Consider the following 23,970-nt stretch of genomic DNA (forward strand, 5'->3'; position numbering starts at 1 on the left):
GACCACAGCGATACGGGAGCTCCTCGGACCCACTGGAGTTGGGATTAACGCATTCTCTCTTTTGTACAGTGGGCAGAGACACACAAACAGAGCAACAGGATGAGGTTGAATGACATGCTGGTCAAACCTCACCAACGGCTCACCAAATATCCACTACTCCTCAAAGCCATTCACAAAAAAACAGAGGGTGCCGTCGCCAGGGAGACAATCACCAGTGCGGTAAGGAACAGCCATCAAACTATCCTTCCCAAGTATCCCGACCTGTCCCCAATCTCTCTCTCTCTCCCTCAGGGAGATACCTGTACACTGACTGGTGTCTCTCAGTCCCCCCTCTCTCTCTCAGGGAGATATCTGTCCACTGACTGGTGTCTCTCAGTCCCCTCTCTCTCAGGGAGATATCTGTACACTGACTGGTGTCTCTCAGTCCTCTCTCTCTCACTCAGGGAGATATCTGTACACTGACTGGTGTCTCTCAGTCCTCTCTCTCTCACTCAGGGAGATATCTGTACACTGACTGGTGTCTCTCAGTCCTCTCTCTCTCTCTCAGGGAGATATCTGTACACTGACTGGTGTCTCTCAGTCCTCTCTCTCTCTCTCAGGGAGATATCTGTACACTGACTGGTGTCTCTCAGTCCTCTCTCTCCCTCAGGGAGATATCTGTACACTGACTGGTGTCTCTCAGTCCTCTCTCTCTCACTCAGGGAGATATCTGTACACTGACTGGTGTCTCTCAGTCCTCTCTCTCTCACTCAGGGAGATATCTGTACACTGACTGGTGTCTCTCAGTCCTCTCTCTCTCACTCAGGGAGATATCTGTACACTGACTGGTGTCTCTCAGTCCCCCCTCTCTCTCAGGGAGATATCTGTACACTGACTGGTGTCTCTCAGTCCCCTCTCTCTCTCAGGGAGATATCTGTACACTGACTGGTGTCTCTCAGTCCCGTCTCTCTCTCTCTCAGAGAGATATCTGTACACTGACTGGTGTCTCTCAGTCCTCTCGCTTTCTCTCAGGGAGATATCTGAAGAATCACTGGTTTCTCTCAGTCCCCTCTCTCTCTCTCTCTCTCGGGGAGATATCTGTACACTGACTGGTGTCTCTCAGTCCCGTCTCTCTCTCTCTCTCTCATGGAGATACCTAAACACTGACTGGTGTCTCTCAGTCCCCTCTCTCTCTCTCTCAGAGAGATATCTGTACACTGACTGGTGTCTCTCTGTTCCCCCCTCTCTCTCAGGGAGATATCTGTGCACTGACTGGTGTCTCTCAGTCCCCCCTCTCTCTCAGGGAGATATCTGTACACTGACTGGTGTCTCTCAGTCCCCCCTCTCTCTCAGGGAGATATCTGTACACTGACTGGTGTCTCTCAGTCCTCTCGCTTTCTCTCAGGGAGATATCTGTACACTGACTGGTGTCTCTCAGTCCTCTCTCTCTCTCAGGGAGATATCTGTACACTGACTGGTGTCTCTCAGTCCTCTCTCTCTCTCAGGGAGATATCTGAAGAATCACTGGTTTCTCTCAGTCCCCTCTCTCTCTCTCGGGGAGATATCTGTACACTGACTGGTGTCTCTCAGTCCCCTCTCTCTCTCAGGGAGATATCTGTACACTGACTGGTGTCTCTCAGTCCCCTCTCTCTCTCAGGGAGATATCTGTACACTGACTGGTGTCTCTCAGTCCCGTCTCTCTCTCTCTCATGGAGATACCTAAACACTGACTGGTGTCTCTCAGTCCCCTCTCTCTCTCTCTCAGAGAGATATCTGTACACTGACTGGTGTCTCTCTGTCCCCCCTCTCTCTCTCAGGGAGATATCTGTACACTGACTGGTCTCTCTCAGACCCCTCTCTCTCTCTCAGGGAGATATCTGTACACTGACTGGTGTCGCTCAGTCCCCCCTCTCTCTCTCTCAGGGAGATATCTGTTCACTGGCTGGTGTCTCTCAGTCCCCTCTCTCTCTCTCAGGGAGATATCTGTACACTGACTGGTGTCTCTCAGTCCCCTCTCTCTCTCTCAGGGAGATATCTGTACACTGACTGGTGTCTCTCAGTCCTCTCTCTCTCTCAGGGAGATATCTGTACACTGACTGGTGTCTCTCAGTCCTCTCTCTCTCTCTCAGGGAGATATCTGTACACTGACTGGTGTCTCTCAGTCCTCTCTCTCTCTCTCAGGGAGATATCTGTACACTGACTGGTGTCTCTCAGTCCCCCCTCTCTCTCTCTCAGGGAGATATCTGTTCACTGGCTGGTGTCTCTCAGTCCCCTCTCTCTCTCTCAGGGAGATATCTGTTCACTGGCTGGTGTCTCTCAGTCCCCTCTCTCTCTCTCAGGGAGATATCTGTACACTGACTGGTGTCTCTCAGTCCCCTCTCTCTCTCTCAGGGAGATATCCATACACTGACTGGTGTCTCTCAGTCCTCTCTCTCTCTCTCTCTGGGAGATATCTATACACTGACTGGTGTCTCTCAGTCCTCTCTCTCTCTCTCAGGGAGATATCTGTACACTGACTGGTGTCTCTCAGTCCTCTCTCTCTCAGGGAGATATCTGTACACTGACTGGTGTCTCTCAGTCCTCTCTCTCTCTCAGGGAGATATCTGTACACTGACTGGTGTCTCTCAGTCCTCTCTCTCTCTCTCAGGGAGATATCTGTACACTGACTGGTGTCTCTCAGTCCTCTCTCTCTCTCTCAGGGAGATACCTGTACACTCAAATAGAAGCAAAATACTGGAAATCTGATTTAAAAACAGACGAAACATAGCGGGTCTGGCACCTTCTGTGGAGAGGGAAAAGAATTAATAGTTTGAGTGTCCGTGACTTCCTCAGAGCTTAAGAGAGGGAGAGAAGTGATGAATTGGGGGAACGGAAGGGTCCTTGAAAGATCTGATTTGATTTATTATTGTCACATGTAGACAGTGAAAAGTATTGTTTCTTGCGTGCTATACAGACAAAGCATACCGTTCACAGAGAAGGAAAGGAGAGGGTGCAGAATGCAGTGTTACAGTCACAGCTAGGGTGTAGAGAAAGATCAACTTAATGCGAGGTAGGTCCATTCAAAAGTCTGACGGCAGCAGGGAAGAAGCTGTTCTTGAGTCGGTCGGTACGTGACCTCAGACTTTTGTATCTTTTTCCCCGATGGAAGAGAGAATGTCCGGGGTGCGTGGGGTCCTTAATTATGCCGGCTGCTTTTCCCCGAGGCAGCGGGAAGTGTAGACAGAGTCAATGGATGGGAGGCTGGTTTGCGTGATGGGATTGGGCTACATTCACGACCTTTTGTAGTTCCTTGCGGTCTTGGGCAGAGCAGGAGCCCCAGACCAAGCTGTGATACAACCAGAAAGGGTGCTTTCTATGGTGCATCTGTAAAAGTTGGTGAGAGTCGTAGCGGACATGCCAAATTTCCTTAGTCTTCTGAGAAAGTAGAGGCGTTGGTGGGGCTTTCTTAAGTATGGCAAGAAGTCTCACAACACCAGATTAAAGTCCAACAGGTTTATTTGGGAGCACGAGCTTTCGGAGTGCCGCTCCTTTGGGCACTCACCTGATGAAGGAGCGGCACTCCGAAAGCTTGTGCTACCAAATAAACCTGTTGGACTTCAACCTGGTGTTGTGAGATTACTTACTATGCCCACCCCAGTCTAACGCCGGCAACTCCACATTATTCTAAATGATGGTGCCAGCGTGGAGGGACCAGGACAGGTCGGTCATGATCTGGACACCTAGAAACCTGAAGGTCGCACCTCAGGATATAGAACATAGAACAGTACAGCACAGAACAGGCCCTTCGGCCCACGATGTTGTGCCGAGCTTTATCTGAAACCAAGATCAAGCTATCCCACTCCCTATCATCCTGGTGTGCTCCATGTGCCTATCCAATAACCGCTTAAATGTTCCTAAAGTGTCTGACTCCACTATCACTGCAGGCAGTCCATTCCACACCCCAACCGCTCTCTGCGTAAAGAACCTACCTCTGATATCCTTCCTGTATCTCCCACCACGAACCCTATAGTTATGCCCCCTTGTAATAGCCCCATCCACCCGAGGAAATAGTCTTTGAACGTTCACTCGATCTATCCCCTTCATCATTTTATAAACCTCTATTAAGTCTCCCCTCAGCCTCCTCCGCTCCAGAGAGAACAGCCCGAGCTCCCTCAACCTTTCCTCATAAAACCTACCCTCCAAACCAGGCAGCATCCTGGTAAATCTCCTCTGCACTCTTTCCAGCGCTTCCACATCCTTCTTATAGTGAGGTGACCAGAACTGCACGCAATATTCCAAATGTGGTCTCACCAAGGTCCTGTACAGTTGCAGCATAACCCCACGGCTCTTAAACTCCAACCCCCCTGTTAATAAAAGCTAACACACAATAGGCCTTCTTCACAGCTCTATCCACTTGAGTGGCAACCTTTAGAGATCTGTGGATATGGACCCCAAGATCTCTCTGTTCCTCCACAGTCTTCAGAACCCTATCTTTGACCCTGTAATCCCCATTTAAATTAGTCCTACCAAAATGAATCACCTCTCATTTATCAGGGTTAAACTCCATTTGCCATTTTTCAGCCCAGCTTTGCATCCTATCTATGTCTCTTTGCAGCCTACAACACCCCTCCACCTCATCCACTACTCCACCAATCTTGGTGTCATCAGCAAATTTACTGATCCACCCTCCTCTCAGTCATTAATAAAAATCACAAAGAGCAGAGGACCAAGCACTGATCCCTGCGGCACTCCGCTAGCAACCTGCCTCCAGTCCGAAAATTTTCCATCCACCACCACCCTCTGTCTTCGATCAGATAGCCAGTTACCTATCCAATCGGCCAACTTTCCCTCTATCCCACACCTCCTCACTTTCATCATAAGCCGACCATGGGGGACCTTATCAAACGCCTGACTAAAATCCATGTATATAAGAACATAAGAACATAAGAAATAGGAGCAGGAGTAGGCCATCTAGCCCCTCGAGCCTGCCCCGCCATTCAATAAGATCATGGCTGATCTGACGTGGATCAGTACCACTTACCCGCCTGATCCCCATAACCCTTAATTCCCTTACCGATCAGGAATCCATCTATCCGTGATTTAAACATATTCAACGAGGTAGCCTCCACCACTTCAGTGGGCAGAGAATTCCAGAGATTCACCACCCTCTGGAAGAAGAAGTTCCTCCTCAACTCTGTCTTAAACCAACCCCCCTTTATTTTTAGGCTGTGTCCTCTAGTTTTAACTTCCTTACTAAGTGGAAAGAATCTCTCCGCCTCCACCCTATCCAGCCCCCGCATTATCTTATAAGTCTCCAGAAGATCCCCCCTCATCCTTCTAAACTCCAACGAGTACAAACCCAATCTCCTCAGCCTCTCCTCATAATCCAAACCCCTCATCTCCGGTATCAACCTGGTGAACCTTCTCTGCACTCCCTCCAAGGCCAATATATCCTTCCTCATATAAGGGGACCAATACTGCACACAGTATTCCAGCTGCGGCCTCACCAATGCCCTGTACAGGTGCATCAAGACATCCCTGCTTTTATATTCTATCCCCCTCGCAATATAGGCCAACATCCCATTTGCCTTCTTGATCACCTGTTGTACCTGCAGACTGGGCTTTTGCGTCTCATGCACAAGGACCCCCAGGTCCCTTTGCACGGTAGCATGTTTTAATTTGTTTCCATTGAGATAGTAATCCCATTTGTTATCATTTCCTCCAAAGTGTATAACCTCGCATTTATCAACGTTATACTCCATCTGCCATATCCTCGCCCACTCACTCAGCCTGTCCAAATCTCTCTGCAGATCTTCTCCGTCCTCCACACGATTCACTTTTCCACTTATCTTTGTGTCGTCTGCAAACTTCGTTACCCTACACTCCGTCCCCTCCTCCAGATCATCTATATAAATGGTAAACAGTTGCGGCCCGAGTACCAATCCCTGCGGCACGCCACTAGTTACCTTCCTCCAACCGGAAAAACATATGACACCAACTGCCCCACCTTCATCAACACACTTAGTTACCTCCTCAAAAAATTCTATCAAATTTGTGAGGCACGACTTGCCCTTCACGGATCCGTGCTGACTATCCCGGATTAATCCGCATCTTCCTAAATATATTCGACAACGGTCTCTTGGCACAGGAGGAAGCAAGTGTGAATGTTAGCATTCAGGGTGAAAGAAGGAGCTGATGGAGGGACAAAACTGAGATAACGGAATGTGTTAACAACAGAACAAAGGTCAGCGTGAAGTGAAAGCGAACTTGCAGAACAAGTGACAAGTGGCCCAGTGGGAAAGGGTGGCGGGGGTTGTTTACACGGGGAGGAACCAGGAAACTATTTAAAAAATCCAAAAAATCCCCAGACTGAGGGGAAAGGTCACAGCATAAAGTTTTAGAGCGCGATGCTGGGTTCTGTTTTGTACACTTGGCATTGGACTATGCTGGAACTTAATGCTGGTCACAGGATTGACAGGGGGTACACAGCAGTACGGCACTGACGTCAACTGGCATGTGGCAGGAAGGCGGGTCAGGGGGTCCCACACACACTGACTCTCACTGGGGTCCGGGTTCCACACACACTGACTCTCACTGGGGTACGGGTTCCACACACACTGACTCTCACTGGGGTACGGGTCCCACACACACTGACTCTCACTGGGGTACGGGTTCCACACACACTGACTCTCACTGGGGTACGGGTCCCACACACACTGACTCTGACTGGGGTACGGGTCCCACACACACACTGACTCTCACTGGGGTACAGGTCCCACAGACACTGACTCTCACTGGGGTACGGGTTCCACACACACTGACTCTCACTGGTGTACGGGTTCCACACACACTGACTCTCACTGGGGTACGGGTCCCACACACACTGACTCTCACTGGGGTATGGGTCCCACACACACTGACTCTCACTGGGGTACGGGTCCCACACACACTGACTCTCACTGGGGTACGGATCCCACACACACTGACTCTCACTGGGGTACGGGTCCCACACACACTGACTCTCACTGGGGTACGGGTTCCACACACACTGACTCTCACTGGGGTACGGGTCCCACACACACACTGACTCTCACTAGGGTACAGGTCCCACAGACACTGACTCTCACTGGGGTACGGGTTCCACACACACTGACTCTCACTGGGGTACGGGTCCCACACACACTGACTCTCACTGGGGTACGGGTCCCACACACACTGACTCTCACTGGGGTACGGGTCCCACACACACTGACTCTCACTGGGGTACAGGTTCCACACACACTGACTCTCACTGGGGTATAGGTTCCACACACACTGACTCTCACTGGGGTACGGGTTCCACACAAACTGACTCTCACTGGGGTACGGGTCCCACATACACTGACTCTCACTGGGGTACGGGTTCCACACACACTGACTCTCACTGGGGTACGGGTTCCACACACACTGACTCTCACTGGGGTAAGGGTCCCACACACACTGACTCTCACTGGGGTACGGGTTCCACACACACTGACTCTCACTGGGGTACGGGTCCCACACACACTGACTCTGACTGGGGTACGGGTCCCACACACACACTGACTCTCACTGGGGTACAGGTCCCACAGACACTGACTCTCACTGGGGTACGGGTTCCACACACACTGACTCTCACTGGGGTACGGGTCCCACACACACTGACTCTCACTGGGGTACAGGTTCCACACACACTGACTCTCACTGGGGTATAGGTTCCACACACACTGACTCTCACTGGGGTACGGGTTCCACACAAACTGACTCTCACTGGGGTACGGGTCCCACACACACTGACTCTCACTGGGGTACGGGTTCCACACACACTGACTCTCACTGGGGTACGGGTTCCACACACACTGACTCTCACTGGGGTAAGGGTCCCACACACACTGACTCTCACTGGGGTACGGGTTCCACACACACTGACTCTCACTGGGGTACGGGTCCCACACACACTGACTCTGACTGGGGTACGGGTCCCACACACACACTGACTCTCACTGGGGTACAGGTCCCACAGACACTGACTCTCACTGGGGTACGGGTTCCACACACACTGACTCTCACTGGGGTACGGGTTCCACACAAACTGACTCTCACTGGGGTACGGGTTCCGCACACACTGACTCTCACTGGGGTACGGGTCCCACACACACTGACTCTCACTGGGGTACGGGTTCCACACACACTGACTCTCTCTGGGGTACGGGTTCCACACACACTGACTCTCACTGGGGTACGGGTCCCACACACACTGACTCTCACTGGGGTACGGGTTCCACACACACTGACTCTCACTGGGGTACAGGTCCCACACACACTGACTCTCACTGGGGTACGGGTCCCACACACACTGACTCTCACTGGGGTACGGGTCCCACACACACTGACTCTCACTGGGGTACGGGTCCCACACACACTGACTCTCACTGGGGTACGGGTTCCCCACACACACTGACTCTCACTGGGGTACGGGTCCCACACACCCTGACTCTCCCTGGGGTACAGGTTTCACACACACTGACTGTCACTGGGGTACGGGTCCCACACACACTGACTCTCACTGGGGTACGGGTCCCACACACACTGACTGTCACTGGGGTACGGGTCCCACACACACTGACTCTCACTGGGGTACGGGTCCCACACACACTGACTCTCACTGGGGTACGGGTTCCACACACACTGACTCTCACAGGGGTACGGGTTCCCCACACACACTGACTCTCACTGGGGTACAGGTCCCACACACACTGACTCTCACTGGGGTACAGGTCCCACACACACTGACTCTCACTGGGGTACAGGTCCCACACACACTGACTGTCACTGGGATACGGGTCCCACACACACTGACTCTCACTGGGGTACGGGTCCCACACACACTGACTCTCACTGGGGTACGGGTTCCACACACACTGACTCTCACTGGGGTACGGGTTTCACACACACTGACTCTCACTGGGGTACAGGTCCCACACACACTGACTCTCACTGGGGTACGGGCTCCACACACACTGACTCTCACTGGGGTACGGGTCTCACACACACTGACTCTCACTGGGGTACGGGTCCCACACACACTGACTCTCACTGGGGTACGGGTTCCACACACACTGACTCTCACTGGGGTACGGGTCCCACACACACTGACTCTCACTGGGGTACGGGTCCCACACACACTGACTCTCACTGGGGTACGGGTTCCACACACACTGACTCTCACTGGGGTACGGGTCCCACACACACTGACTCTCACTGGGGTACGGGTCCCACACACACTGACTCTCACTGGGGTACGGGTCCCACACACACTGACTCTCACTGGGGTATGGGTCCCACACACACTGACTCTCACTGGGGTATGGATCCCACACACACTGACTCTCACTGGGGTACGGGTTCCACACACACTGACTCTCACTGGGGTACGGGTTCCACACACACTGACACTCACTGGGGTACGGGTCCCACACACACTGACTCTCACTGGGGTACGGGTCCCACACACACTGACTCTCACTGGGGTACGGGTCCCACACACACTGACTCTCACTGGGGTACGGGTCCCACACACACTGACTCTCACTGGGGTACGGGTCCCACACACACTGACTCTCACTGGGGTACGGGTTCCACACACACTGACTCTCACTGGGGTACGGGTTCCACACACACTGACTCTCACTGGGGTATGGGTCCCACACACACTGACTCTCACTGGGGTATGGGTCCCACACACACTGACTCTCACTGGGGTACGGGTTCCACACACACTGACTCTCACTGGGGTACGGGTTCCACACACACTGACACTCACTGGGGTACGGGTCCCACACACACTGACTCTCACTGGGGTACGGGTTCCACACACACTGACTCACACTGACTCTCACTGGGGTACGGGTTCCACACACACTGACTCTCACTGGGGTACGGGTCCCACACACACTGACTCTCACTGGGGTACAGGTTCCACACACACTGACTCTCACTGGGGTACGGGTTCCACACACACTGACTCTCACTGGGGTACGGGTCCCACACACACTGACTCTCACTGGGGTACGGGTTCCACACACACTGACTCTCACTGGGGTACGGGTTCCACACACACTGACTCTCACTGGGGTACGGGTTCCGCACACACTGACTCTCACTGGGGTACGGGTTCCACACACACTGACTCTCACTGGGGTACGGGTCCCACACACACTGACTCTCACTGGGGTACGGGTTCCACACACACTGACTCTCACTGGGGTACAGGTCCCACACACACTGACTCTCACTGGGGTACGGGTCCCACACACACTGACTCTCACTGGGGTACGGGTCCCACACACACTGACTCTCACTGGGGTACGGGTCCCACACACACTGACTCTCACTGGGGTACGGGTTCCCCACACACACTGACTCTCACTGGGGTACGGGTCCCACACACCCTGACTCTCACTGGGGTACAGGTTTCACACACACTGACTCTCACTGGGGTACAGGTCCCACACACACTGACTCTCACTGGGGTACGGGTTCCCCACATACACTGACTCTCACTGGGGTACGGGTCCCACACACCCTGACTCTCACTAGGGTACGGGTTTCACACACACTGACTCTCACTGGGGTACGGGTCCCACACACACTGACTCTCACTGGGGTACGGGTCCCACACACACTGACTCTCACTGGGGTACGGGTTCCACACACACTGACTCTCACTGGGGTACGGGTTTCACACACACTGACTCTCACTGGGGTACAGGTCCCACACACACTGACTCTCACTGGGGTACGGGCTCCACACACACTGACTCTCACTGGGGTACGGGTCTCACACACACTGACTCTCACTGGGGTACGGGTCCCACACACACTGACTCTCACTGGGGTACGGGTTCCACACACACTGACTCTCACTGGGGTACGGGTCCCACACACACTGACTCTCACTGGGGTACGGGTCCCACACACACTGACTCTCACTGGGGTACGGGTTCCACACACACTGACTCTCACTGGGGTACGGGTCCCACACACACTGACTCTCACTGGGGTACGGGTCCCACACACACTGACTCTCACTGGGGTACGGGTCCCACACACACTGACTCTCACTGGGGTATGGGTCCCACACACACTGACTCTCACTGGGGTATGGATCCCACACACACTGACTCTCACTGGGGTACGGGTTCCACACACACTGACTCTCACTGGGGTACGGGTTCCACACACACTGACACTCACTGGGGTACGGGTCCCACACACACTGACTCTCACTGGGGTACGGGTCCCACACACACTGACTCTCACTGGGGTACGGGTCCCACACACACTGACTCTCACTGGGGTACGGGTCCCACACACACTGACTCTCACTGGGGTACGGGTCCCACACACACTGACTCTCACTGGGGTACGGGTTCCACACACACTGACTCTCACTGGGGTACGGGTTCCACACACACTGACTCTCACTGGGGTATGGGTCCCACACACACTGACTCTCACTGGGGTATGGGTCCCACACACACTGACTCTCACTGGGGTACGGGTTCCACACACACTGACTCTCACTGGGGTACGGGTTCCACACACACTGACACTCACTGGGGTACGGGTCCCACACACACTGACTCTCACTGGGGTACGGGTTCCACACACACTGACTCACACTGACTCTCACTGGGGTACGGGTTCCACACACACTGACTCTCACTGGGGTACGGGTCCCACACACACTGACTCTCACTGGGGTACAGGTTCCACACACACTGACTCTCACTGGGGTACGGGTTCCACACACACTGACTCTCACTGGGGTACGGGTCCCACACACACTGACTCTCACTGGGGTACGGGTTCCACACACACTGACTCTCACTGGGGTACGGGTTCCACACACACTGACTCTCACTGGGGTACGGGTCCCACACACACTGACTCTCACTGGGGTATGGGTCCCGCACACACTGACTCTCACTGGGGTACGGGTTCCACACACACTGACTCTCACTGGGGTACGGGTCCCACACACACTGACTCTCACTGGGGTACGGGTCCCACACACACTGACTCTCACTGGGGTACGGGTTCCACACACACTGACTCTCACTGGGGTACGGGTCCCACACACACTGACTCTCACTGGGGTACGGGTCCCACACACACTGACTCTCACTGGGGTACGGGTCCCTCACACACTGACTCTCACTGGGGTGCGGGTCCCACACACACTGACTCTCACTGGGGTACGGGTCCCACACACACTGACTCTCACTGGGGTACGGGTCCCACACACACTGACCCTCACTGAATTCCTTTTTTTCAGCTGTACATTGTGGAAAACTTTATCCGAAGGATTGACTCACAGATGCTGATCCGCGATGAACGGCAAAAGCTGGAAATAATCGCAAACCAATATTGCCAGTACGATGTTGTCGAGAGCAGCACAGATGAAGTGGATAGGGTGCGAAACTGTTTTATATCTCGAATAAGGCAAACCCGGGAGTGAGTTACAGACTGGAATCTAATCGAGGGGTTCGGGGTGGTTTATATATAGAATAAGGCAAACCCGGGAGTGAGTTACAGACTGGAATCTAATCGAGGGATTCGGGGTGGTTTATATATAGAATAAGGCAAACCCGGGAGTGAGTTACAGACTGGAATCTAATCGAGGGGTTCGGGATGGTTTATATATAGAATAACAGATACCCGGGAGTGAGTTACAGACTGGAATCTAATCGAGGGGTTCGGGGTGGTTTATATATAGAATAACAGATACCCGGGAGTGAGTTACAGACTGGAATCTAATCGAGGGGTTCAGGGTGGTTTATATATAGAATAACAGATACCCGGGAGTGAGTTACAGACTGGAATCTAATCGAGGGGTTCGGGGTGGTTTATATATAGAATAACAGATACCCGGGAGTGAGTTAGAGACTGGAATCTAATCGAGGGGTTCGGGGTGGTTTATATATAGAATAACAGATACCCGGGAGTGAGTTACAGACTGGAATCTAATCGAGGGGTTCGGGGGGTTTATATATAGAATAACAGATACCCGGGAGTGAGTTAGAGACTGGAATCTAATCGAGGGGTTCGGGGTGGTTTATATATAGAATAACAGATACCCGGGAGTGAGTTACAGACTGGAATCTGATCGAGGGGTTCGGGGTGGTTTATATATAGAATAAGGCAAACCCGGGAGTGAGTTACAGACTGGAATCTAATCGCGGGTTTCGGGGTGGTTTATATATAGAATAACAGATACCCGGGAGTGAGTTACAGACTGGAATCTAATCGAGGGGTTCAGGGTGGTTTATATATAGAATAACAGATACCCGGGAGTGAGTTACAGACTGGAATCTAATCGAGGGGTTCAGGGTGGTTTATATATAGAATAACAGATACCCGGGAGTGAGTTACAGACTGGAATCTAATCGCGGGTTTCGGGGTGGTTTATATATAGAGTAACAGATACCCGGGAGTGAGTTACAGACTGGAATCTAATCGAGGGGTTCGGGGTGGTTTATATATAGAATAACAGATACCCGGGAGTGAGTTACAGACTGGAATCTAATCGAGGGGTTCAGGGTGGTTTATATATAGAATAAGGCAAACCCGGGAGTGAGTTACAGACTGGAATCTAATCGAGGGGTTCGGGGTGGTTTATATATAGAATAACAGATACCCGGGAGTGAGTTACAGACTGGAATCTAATCGCGGGTTTCGGGGTGGTTTATATATAGAATAACAGATACCCGGGAGTGAGTTACAGACTGGAATCTAATCGAGGGGTTCGGGGTGGTTTATATATAGAATAACAGATACCCGGGAGTGAGTTACAGACTGGAATCTAATCGAGGGGTTCAGGGTGGTTTATATATAGAATAACAGATACCCGGGAGTGAGTTACAGACTGGAATCTAATCGAGGGGTTCGGGGTGGTTTATATATAGAATAACAGATACCCGGGAGTGAGTTACAGACTGGAATCTAATCGAGGGGTTCGGGGTGGTTTATATATAGAATAACAGATACCCGGGAGTGAGTTACAGACTGGAATCTAATCGAGGGGTTCGGGGGGTTTATATATAGAATAACAGATACTCGGGAGTGAGTTACAGACTGGAATCTGATCGAGGGGTTCGGGGTGGTTTATATATAGAATAAGGCAAACCCGGGAGTGAGTTACAGACTGGAATCTAATCGCGGGTTTCGGGGTGGTTTATATATAGAATAACAGATACCCGGGAGTGAGTTACAGACTGGAATCTAATCGCGGGTTTCGGGGTGGTTTATATATAGAATAACAGATACCCGGGAGTGAGTTACAGACTGGAATCTAATCGAGGGGTTCAGGGTGGTTTATATATAGAATAACAGATACCCGGGAGTGAGTTACAGACTGGAATCTAATCGAGGGGTTCAGGGTGGTTTATATATAGAATAACAGATACCCGGGAGTGAGTTACAGACTGGAATCTAATCGCGGGTTTCGGGGTGGTTTATATATAGAGTAACAGATACCCGGGAGTGAGTTACAGACTGGAATCTAATCGAGGGGTTCGGGGTGGTTTATATATAGAATAACAGATACCCGGGAGTGAGTTACAGACTGGAATCTAATCGAGGGGTTCGGGGTGGTTTATATATAGAATAACAGATACCCGGGAGTGAGTTACAGACTGGAATCTAATCGAGGGGTTCGGGGTGGTTTATATATAGAATAACAGATACCCGGGAGTGAGTTACAGACTGGAATCTAATCGAGGGGTTCGGGGTGGTTTATATATAGAATAACAGATACCCGGGAGTGAGTTACAGACTGGAATCTAATCGCGGGTTTCGGGGTGGTTTATATATAGAATAACAGATACCCGGGAGTGAGTTACAAACTGGAATCTAATCGCGGGTTTCGGGGTGGTTTATATATAGAATAAGGCAAACCCGGGAGTGAGTTACAGACTGGAATCTAATCGAGGGGTTCGGGGTGGTTTATATATAGAATAACAGATACCCGGGAGTGAGTTACAGACTGGAATCTAATCGAGGGGTTCGGGGTGGTTTATATATAGAATAACAGATACCCGGGAGTGAGTTACAGACTGGAATCTAATCGAGGGGTTCAGGGTGGTTTATATACAGAATAACAGATACCCGGGAGTGAGTTACAGACTTGAATCTAATCGAGGGGTTTGGGGTGGCTTATATATAGAATAACAGATATCTGGGAGTGAGTTACAGACTGGAATCTAATCGAGGGGATCGGGGTGGTTTATATCTAGAATAACAGATACCCGGGAGTGAGTTACAGACTGGAATCTAATCGAGGGGTTCGGGGTGGTTTATCTATATAATAACAGATACCCAGGAGTGAGTTATAGACTGGAATCTAATCGAGGGGTTCAGGGTGGTTTATATATAGAATAACAGATACCCGGGAGTGAGTTACAGACTGGAATCTAATCGAGGGGTTCGGGGTGGTTTATATATAGAATAACAGATACCCGGGAGAGAGTTACAGACTGGAATCTAATCGAGGGGTTCGGGGTGGTTTATATATAGAATAAGGCAAACCCGGGAGTGAGTTACAGACTGGAATCTAATCGAGGGGTTCGGGGTGGTTTATATATAGAATAACAGATACCCGGGAGTGAGTTAGAGACTGGAATCTAATCGAGGGGTTCGGGGTGGTTTATATATAGAATAAGGCAAACCCGGGAGTGAGTTAGAGACTGGAATCTAATCGAGGGGTTCGGGGTGGTTTATATATAGAATAACAGATACCCGGGAGTGAGTTACAGACTGGAATCTAATCGAGGGGTTCGGGGTGGTTTATATATAGAATAACAGATACCCGGGAGAGAGTTACAGACTGGAATCTAATCGAGGGGTTCGGGGTGGTTTATATATAGAATAACAGATACCCGGGAGTGAGTTACAGACTGGAATCTAATCGATGGGTTCAGGGTGGTTTATATATAGAATAACAGATACCCGGGAGTGAGTTACAGACTGGAATCTAATCGAGGGGTTCGGGGTGGTTTATATATAGAATAACAGATACCCGGGAGTGAGTTACAGACTGGAATCTAATCGAGGGGTTCGGGGTGGTTTATATATAGAATAAGGCAAACCCGGGAGTGAGTTACAGACTGGAATCTAATCGAGGGGTTCGGGGTGGTTTATATATAGAATAACAGATACCCGGGAGTGAGTTACAGACTGGAATCTAATCGAGGGGTTCGGGGTGGTTTATATATAGAATAACAGATACCCGGGAGAGAGTTACAGACTGGAATCTAATCGAGGGGTTCTGGGTGCTTTATATTTCCCCTGTTTGGAAGTTGGGGTTTGTGGTTTCTATCTGATGGGTTCAAGGTTCGATGTCCGTGACGACGTGTATTTGATGATTTGCTGTACTTTCTTGTGTTTTATCACTGGATTACAGATAGTGAAGGAGTTTTCCTTTCTGGATCTGACTCTCCCGATGGTTGGAATTGGACCAAACTGTGTACGTCTGCTATTACTGGAGGGTAACCTCAAAATGAAGGAAGGAAGAGACAGCAAGGTATCGGAGACCTGTCAAAATATCGTAACCTCCTCTCAAATCATCACACGCTATCCCCCTCCATCTCCCTCTCTCGGCCTGTCCATCCCTCTCTCTCTCACTCTCGCCTCCTCCCTCTTTCCCCTGATTTGATTTATTGTTGTCACATGTATTGGGATACAGTGAAAAGTATTGTTTCTTGCGCGCTATACAGACAAAGCATACCGTTCATAGAGAAGGAAAGGAGAGGGTGCAGAATGTAGTGTTACAGTCATAGCTAGGGTGTAGAGAAAGATCAACTTAATGCGAGGTAGGTCCATTCAAAAGTCTGACGGCAGCAGGGAAGAAGCTGTTCTTGAGTCGGTCGGTCCGTGACCTCAGACTTTTGTATCTTTTTCCCTGACGGAAGAAGGTGGAAGAGAGAATGTCCGGGGTGCGTGAGGGGGTCCTTGATTATGCCGGCTGCTTTTCCCCCGAGGCAGCGGGAAGTGTAGATGGAGTCGATGGATGGGAGGCTGGTTAACGTGATGGATTGGGCTACATTCACGACCTTTTGTAGTTCCTTGCGGTCTTGGGCAGAGCAGGAGCCCCAGACCAAGCTGTGATACATCCAGAAAGGATGCTTTCTATGGGGCATCTGTAAAAGTTGGTGAGAGTCGTAGCGGACATGCCAAATTTCCTTCGTCTTCTGAGAAAGTAGAGGCGTTGGTGGGACTTTCTTAACTATAGTGTCGGCATGGGGGGGACCAGGACAGGTTGTTGGTGATCTGGACACCTAAAAACTTGAAGCTCTCGACCGTTTCTACTTTGTCACCATTGTTGTAGACAGAGCCATGTTCTCCTTTACATAAATCAAATCAAATCAAAATTTCTCCCTCTCTCTTTGTCTCACTTGCTCTCTCCCCCGGTCTCGTTCTGTCTGCATCTCTTGGTCAAACTGGCTGAATGTGACGGAGAGGTCTGATAGACAGAGAGAGAGAGCGAGGGAGAGGGGGAAGACTGTCTGCTGCCATACGTGGCCCGGTAGATTCACCGAGCACTCATGCCTCCCCTGTTACCTCCTTCCCACAGACTGAGGTTCACTGCCTTCTCTTCAATGACCTGTTCCTCATAACAAAGCCACTCAAAAAGGGCAATCGAGGGAAAGTAATCCGTCAACCACTCATGCTCGACAAGATTGTGTCCAGAGAATTGAAAGATCCAGGTGAGAAACTCACCCCGTCCCCACCCCAGATACCGCATCCCTCAGAACCTCAACCTTCCATTCCGTAACCCGCAAAATTGCAAACATCAATCTCCCTCTGCACTGTCCCCGCTTCAAACACTTCCCAGGACAGGTACAGCACGGGGTTAGATACAGAGTAAAGCTCCCTCTGCACTGTCCCCCATCAAACACTTCCCAGGACAGGTACAGCACGGGGTTAGATACAGAGTAAAGCTCCCTCTACACTGTCCCCCATCAAACACTCCCAGGACAGGTACAGCACGGGGTTAGATACAGAGTAAAGCTCCCTCCACACTGTCCCCCATCAAACAATCCCAGGACAGGTACAGCACGGGGTTAGATACAGAGTAAAGCTCCCTCCACACTGTCCCCCATCAAACACTCCCAGGACAGGTACAGCACGGGGTTAGATACAGAGTAAAGCTCCCTCTACACTGTCCCCCATCAAACACTCCCAGGACAGGTACAGCACGGGGTTAGATACAGAGTAAAGCTCCCTCCACACTGTCCCCCATCAAACACTCCCAGGACAGGTACAGCACGGGGTTAGATACAGAGTAAAGCTCCCTCTACACTGTCCCCCATCAAACACTCCCAGGACAGGTACAGCACGGGGTTCGATACAGATTAAAGCTCCCTCTACACTGTCCCCATCAAACACTTCCAGGACAGGCACAGCACAGGGTTAGATACAGAGTAAAGCTCCCTCGACACTGTCCCCATCAAACACTCCCAGGACAGGTACAGCACGGGGTTAGATACAGAGTAAAGCTCCCTCTGCACTGTCCCCCATGAAACACTCCCAGGACACGGGCAGCCCGGGGTTATACCGAGTTGCTTCTGACGATGATGGGATCTTTCTATGCAGGTTCCTTCCTCCTGCTGTACGTCAATGAGTTACACAGCGTGACTGCCGCGTACACCTTTCTTGCTCCGAGCAGTAGCCTGTGTAAGGACTGGTTGGAGACTCTCTCTGCGGCCCAGGTAAGTACCCTCTGAAAATACGGACAAGGTCCTTGTGTTAAACTTTAATTCTTTTATCTTCAAGAACCTCTGCATTGATTGAGTGGGACGGAGTGTCTATATATCAGCCTGGGGTTCCCGCTCCCGATCCTTGTCCAGTGACCCCTGGGTTGGGGAGGTGGCTGAATCAGCCCGGGTTTCTGCTCCCGATCCCTGTCCCTGGGTTCGGGAAGGAGGATGAATCAGCGCGGGTTCCTGCTCCTGATCCCTGTCCCCTGGGATTGAATACAGGAGTTGGGACGTCTTGTTGAAGTTGTACAAGACATTGGTGAGGCCACACTTGGAATACTGTGTACAGTTCTGGTCACCCTATTATAGAAAGGATATTATTAAACTAGAAAGAGTGCAGAAAAGATTTACTAGGATGCTACTTGATGGTTTGAGTTAGAAGGAGAGGCTGGATAGACTGGGACTTTTTTCCCCCTGGAGCGTAGGAGGCTGAGGGGTGATCTTATAGAGGTCTATAAAATAATGAGGGGCACAGATCAGCTAGATAGTCAATATCTTTTCCCAAAGGTCGGGGAGTCTAAAACTAGAGGGCCTAGGTTTAAGGTGAGAGGGGAGAGATACAAAAGGGTCCAGAGGGGCAATCTTTTTACACAGAGGGTGGTGAGTGTCTGGAACGAGCTGCCAGAGGCAGTAGTAGAGGCGGGTACAATTTAATCTTTTAAAAAGCGTTTAGACAGTGACATGGGTAAGATGGGTATAGAGGGATATGGGGCAAATGCGGGCAATTGGGACTAGCTTAGTGGTTAAAACAAAAAGGGGCAGCATGGACAAGTTGGGCTGAAGGGCCTGTTTCCATGCTGTAAACATCTCTGACTCTATGACACTGACCCCTGGATTAGGGAGGGGGGGTGAATCAGCCTGGATCCTGTTCCCGATCCCTGTCCCTCGGTTAGGGAGGGGGGCGAGTCTGTCCCGGGTTCCTGTTCCCGATCCCTGTCCCTGGGTTAGGGAGAGGGTGAATCAGCCTGGTTCCTGTTCCCGATCCCTGTCCCTGGGTTAGGGAGGGGGGGGAATCTGTCCCCGGTTCCTGTTCCCGATCCCTGTCCCTGGGTTCGGGAGAGGGGGAAGTCTGTCCCCGGTTCCTGCTCCCGATCCCTGTCCCTGGGTTCGGGAGAGGGGGGAATCTGTCCCGGGTTCCTGCTCCCGATCCCTGTCCCTGGGTTAGGGAGAGGGGGGAATCTGTCCTGGGTTCCTGTTCCCGATCCTTGTCCCTGGGTTAGGGAGAGGGGGGAATCTGTCCCGGGTTCCTGCTCCCGATCCCTGTCCCTGGGTTAGGGAGAGGGGGGAATCTGTCCCCGGGTTCCTGCTCCCGATCCCTGTCCCTGGGTTCGGGAGAGGGGGGAATCTGTCCCCGGGTTCCTGTTCCCGATCCCTGTCCCTGGGTTCGGGAGAGGGGCTGAATCTGTCCTGGGTTCCTGCTCCCGATCCCTGTCCCTGGGTTCGGGAGAGGGGCTGAATCTGTCCTGGGTTCCTGCTCCCGATCCGTGTCCCTGGGTTCGGGAGAGGGGGGAATCTGTCCCCGGTTCCTGCTCCCGATCCCTGGGTTGGGGAGAGGGGGAATCTGTCCCCGGGTTCCTGCTCCCGATCCCTGGGTTCGGGAGAGGGGGAATCCGTCCCGGGTTCCTGCTCCCGATCCGTGTCCCTGGGTTCGGGAGAGGGGGGAATCTGTCCCCAGTTCCTGCTCCCGATCCGTGTCCCTGGGTTCGGGAGAGGGTGGAATCTGTCCCGGGTTCCTGCTCCCGATCCCTGTCCCTGGGTTCGGGAGAGGGGGGAATCTGTCCCCGGGTTCCTGTTCCCGATCCCTGTCCCTGGGTTCGGGAGAGGGGCTGAATCTGTCCCCGGTTCCTGTTCCCGATCCCTGTCCCTGAGTTAGGGAGAGGGGCTGAATCTGTCCCCGGTTCCTGCTCCCAATCCCTGACCCTGGGTTCGGGAGGGGGGGGAATCTGTCCCCAGTTCCTGCTCCCGATCTGTGTCCCTGGGTTCGGGAGAGGGGGGAATCTGTCCCGGGTTCCTGTTCCCGATCCCTGTCCCTGGGTTCGGGAGAGGGGGGAATCTGTCCCCGGGTTCCTGCTCCCGATCCCTGGGTTAGGGAGAGGGGGGAATCTGTCCTGGGTTCCTGCTCCCTGTCCCTGTGTTCGGGAGAGGGGGGAATCTGTCCCCGGGTTCCTGCTCCCTGTCCCTGGGTTCGGGAGAGGGGGGAGTCTGTCCCCGGGTTCCTGCTCCCTGTCCCTGGGTTCGGGAGAGGGGGAATCTGTCCCCGGGTTCCTGCTCCCGATCCCTGGGTTCGGGAGAGGGGGAATCTGTCCCCGGGTTCCTGCTCCCGATCCCTGGGTTCGGGAGAGGGGGGAATCTGTCCCCGGGTTCCTGCTCCCGATCCCTGGGTTCGGGAGGGGGGGGAATCTGTCCCCGGGTTCCTGCTCCCGATCCCTGGGTTAGGGAGAGGGGGGAATCTGTCCCCGGGTTCCTGCTCCCGATCCCTGGGTTCGGGAGAGGGGGGAATCTGTCCCCGGGTTCCTGCTCCCGATCCCTGGGTTCGGGAGAGGGGGGAATCTGTCCCCGGGTTCCTGCTCCCTGTCCCTGGGTTCGGGAGAGGGGGGAATCTGTCCCCGGGTTCCTGCTCCCTGTCCCTGGGTTCGGGAGAGGGGGGAATCTGTCCCCGGGTTCTTGCTCCCTGTCCCTGCGTTAGGGAGAGGGGGGAATCTGTCCCCGGGTTCCTGCTCCCTGTCCCTGGGTTAGGGAGAGGGGGGAATCTGTCCCCGGGTTCCTGCTCCCGATCCCTGGGTTAGGGAGAGGGGGGAATCTGTCCCCGGGTTCCTGCTCCCGATCCCTGGGTTCGGGAGGGGGGGGAATCTGTCCCCGGGTTCCTGTTCCCGATCCCTGGGTTCGGGAGAGGGGGGAATCTGTCCCCGGGTTCCTGTTCCCGATCCCTGTCCCTGGGTTCGGGAGAGGGGGGAATCTGTCCCCGGGTTCCTGTTCCCGATCCCTGTCCCTGGGTTCGGGAGAGGGGGGAATCTGTCCCCGGGTTCCTGTCTCGGTGAGAAGTTGGATTGAATAATGACTTTGACTTCCAACAGAAGCAGCTGGAACTGCTCCGATCCCGGGAAGCCTGGATGTGCCAGGAACAGTTTAAGCAGATGCAGGAAGAGTGTCTGGATAACCTGGATCAGGGCCGGAATTCCTCCAGGCATAACAGCGGAAATCCCAGCGGGGAAGGCAGCAGGTACGTCCGAGTGTGACCGGTTAAACCAAGGGAGAGATTCCCGACACATTTATCCCTCGGTATTCCCCCGACTCGGAACACTCCCTCCCTCACTCCCCCACCGACCCCTCGATATTCCCCCTCGGAACACTCCCTCCCTCACTCCCCCACCGACCCCTCGATATTCCCCCTCGGAACACTCCCTCCCTCACTCCTCCATCACTCCTCGACATTCCCCCTCGGAACACTCCCTCCCTCACTCCTCCACCGACCCCTCGATATTCCCCCTCGGAACACTCCCTCCCTCACTCCCCCATCACTCCTCGACATTCCCCCTCGGAACACTCCCTCCCTCACTCCTCCATCACTCCTCGACATTCCCCATCGGAACACTCCCTCCCTCACTCCCCCACCGACCCCTCGATATTCCCCCTCGGAACACTCCCTCCCTCACTCCTCCATCACTCCTCGACATTCCCCATCGGAACGCTCCCTCCCTCACTCCCCCACCGACCCCTCGATATTCCCCCTCGGAACACTCCCTCCCTCACTCCTCCACCGACCCCTCGATATTCCCCCTCGGAACACTCCCTCCCTCACTCCTCCATCACTCCTCGATATTCCCCCTCAGAATGCTCCCTCCCTCACTCCTCCATCACTCCTCGATATTCCCCCTCGGAACGCTCCCTCCCTCACTCCTCCATCACTCCTCGATATTCCCCCTTGGAACACTCCCTCCCTCACTCCCCCACCGACCCCTCGATATTCTCCCTCGGAACGCTCCCTCCCTCACTCCTCCATCACTCCTCGATATTCCCCCTCGGAACACTCCCTCCCTCACTCCTCCATCACCCCTTGATATCCTCCATTGGAACGCTCCCTCCCTCACTCCCCCACCGACCCCTCGATATTCCCCCTCAGAACGCTCCCTCCCTCACTCCCCCATCACCCCTTGATATCCTCCATTGGAACGCTCCCTCCCTCCCTACCTCATTCAACAACAACTTCAACATTAAAAACACCAACAAATCCAACAACAACCTCAAAATTAATACACAAATTCAACAACAATCTCAGCATTGAAAACGCCAACAGATCCAACAACAACCTCAATATTAAAAACACCAACAAATTCAACAACAACCTCAACATAAAAAACACTAACAATTTCAACAACAACCTCAACATAAAAAACACCAACAATTTCAACAACAGCCTCAAAAATAACACCAACAAACTCAACAACAACCTCACGATTAAAAACACCAACAACTTCAACAACATCAACATTGAGAAACACCAACAAATCCAACAACAACCCCAACATTGACAAACACCAACAAATTCAACAACAACCTCAACATTGACAAACACCAACAAACTCAATAACAACCTCAACATTGACAAACACCAACAAATCCAACAACAACCCCAACATTGACAAACACCAACAAACTCAACAACAACCTCAACATTGACAAACACCAACAAACTCAACAACAATCTCAGCATTGAAAACACCAACAGATCCAACAACAACCTCGATATTAAAAACACCAACAAATCCAACAACAGCCTCAAAAATAACAACACCAGCAAATTCAACAACAACCTCACGATTAAAAACACCAACAACTTCAACAACATCAACATTGAGAAACACCAACAAACTCAACAACAACCTCAACATTGACAAACACCAACAAACTCAACAACAACCTCAACATTGACAAACACCAACAAACTCAACAACAACCTCAACATTGACAAACACCAACAAACTCAACAACAACCTCAACATTGACAAACACCAACAAACTCAACAACAACCTCAACATTGAGAAACACCAACAAATCCAACAACAACCTCAACATTAATACACAAATTCAACAACAATCTCAGCATTGAAAACACCATCAGATCCAACAACAACCTCGATATTAAAAACACCAACAAATCCAACAACAACCTCA

At 52.2% G+C, this 23,970-nt stretch overlaps 1 protein-coding gene across 1 annotated transcript in view; it reads left to right on the top strand.

The window, feature by feature from the left end:
* LOC144487027 (uncharacterized) overlaps window positions 1-23,970 on the top strand; it is a gene marked incomplete at its 5' end in the record, with an annotated part of 44,541 nt that overhangs the window by 11,662 nt on the left and 8,909 nt on the right. Inside the window, 6 exons of the mRNA XM_078205071.1 lie at window positions 70-219; window positions 12,317-12,454; window positions 16,442-16,561; window positions 17,612-17,744; window positions 18,634-18,749; window positions 21,872-22,017. Of these exons, the coding sequence (XP_078061197.1) occupies window positions 70-219; window positions 12,317-12,454; window positions 16,442-16,561; window positions 17,612-17,744; window positions 18,634-18,749; window positions 21,872-22,017 (803 nt within the window). The remainder of the gene's footprint in view (window positions 1-69; window positions 220-12,316; window positions 12,455-16,441; window positions 16,562-17,611; window positions 17,745-18,633; window positions 18,750-21,871; window positions 22,018-23,970) is intronic.

Source organism: Mustelus asterias, unplaced genomic scaffold (assembly GCF_964213995.1).
Source record: "Mustelus asterias unplaced genomic scaffold, sMusAst1.hap1.1 HAP1_SCAFFOLD_555, whole genome shotgun sequence".
NCBI lineage: Eukaryota > Metazoa > Chordata > Chondrichthyes > Carcharhiniformes > Triakidae > Mustelus > Mustelus asterias.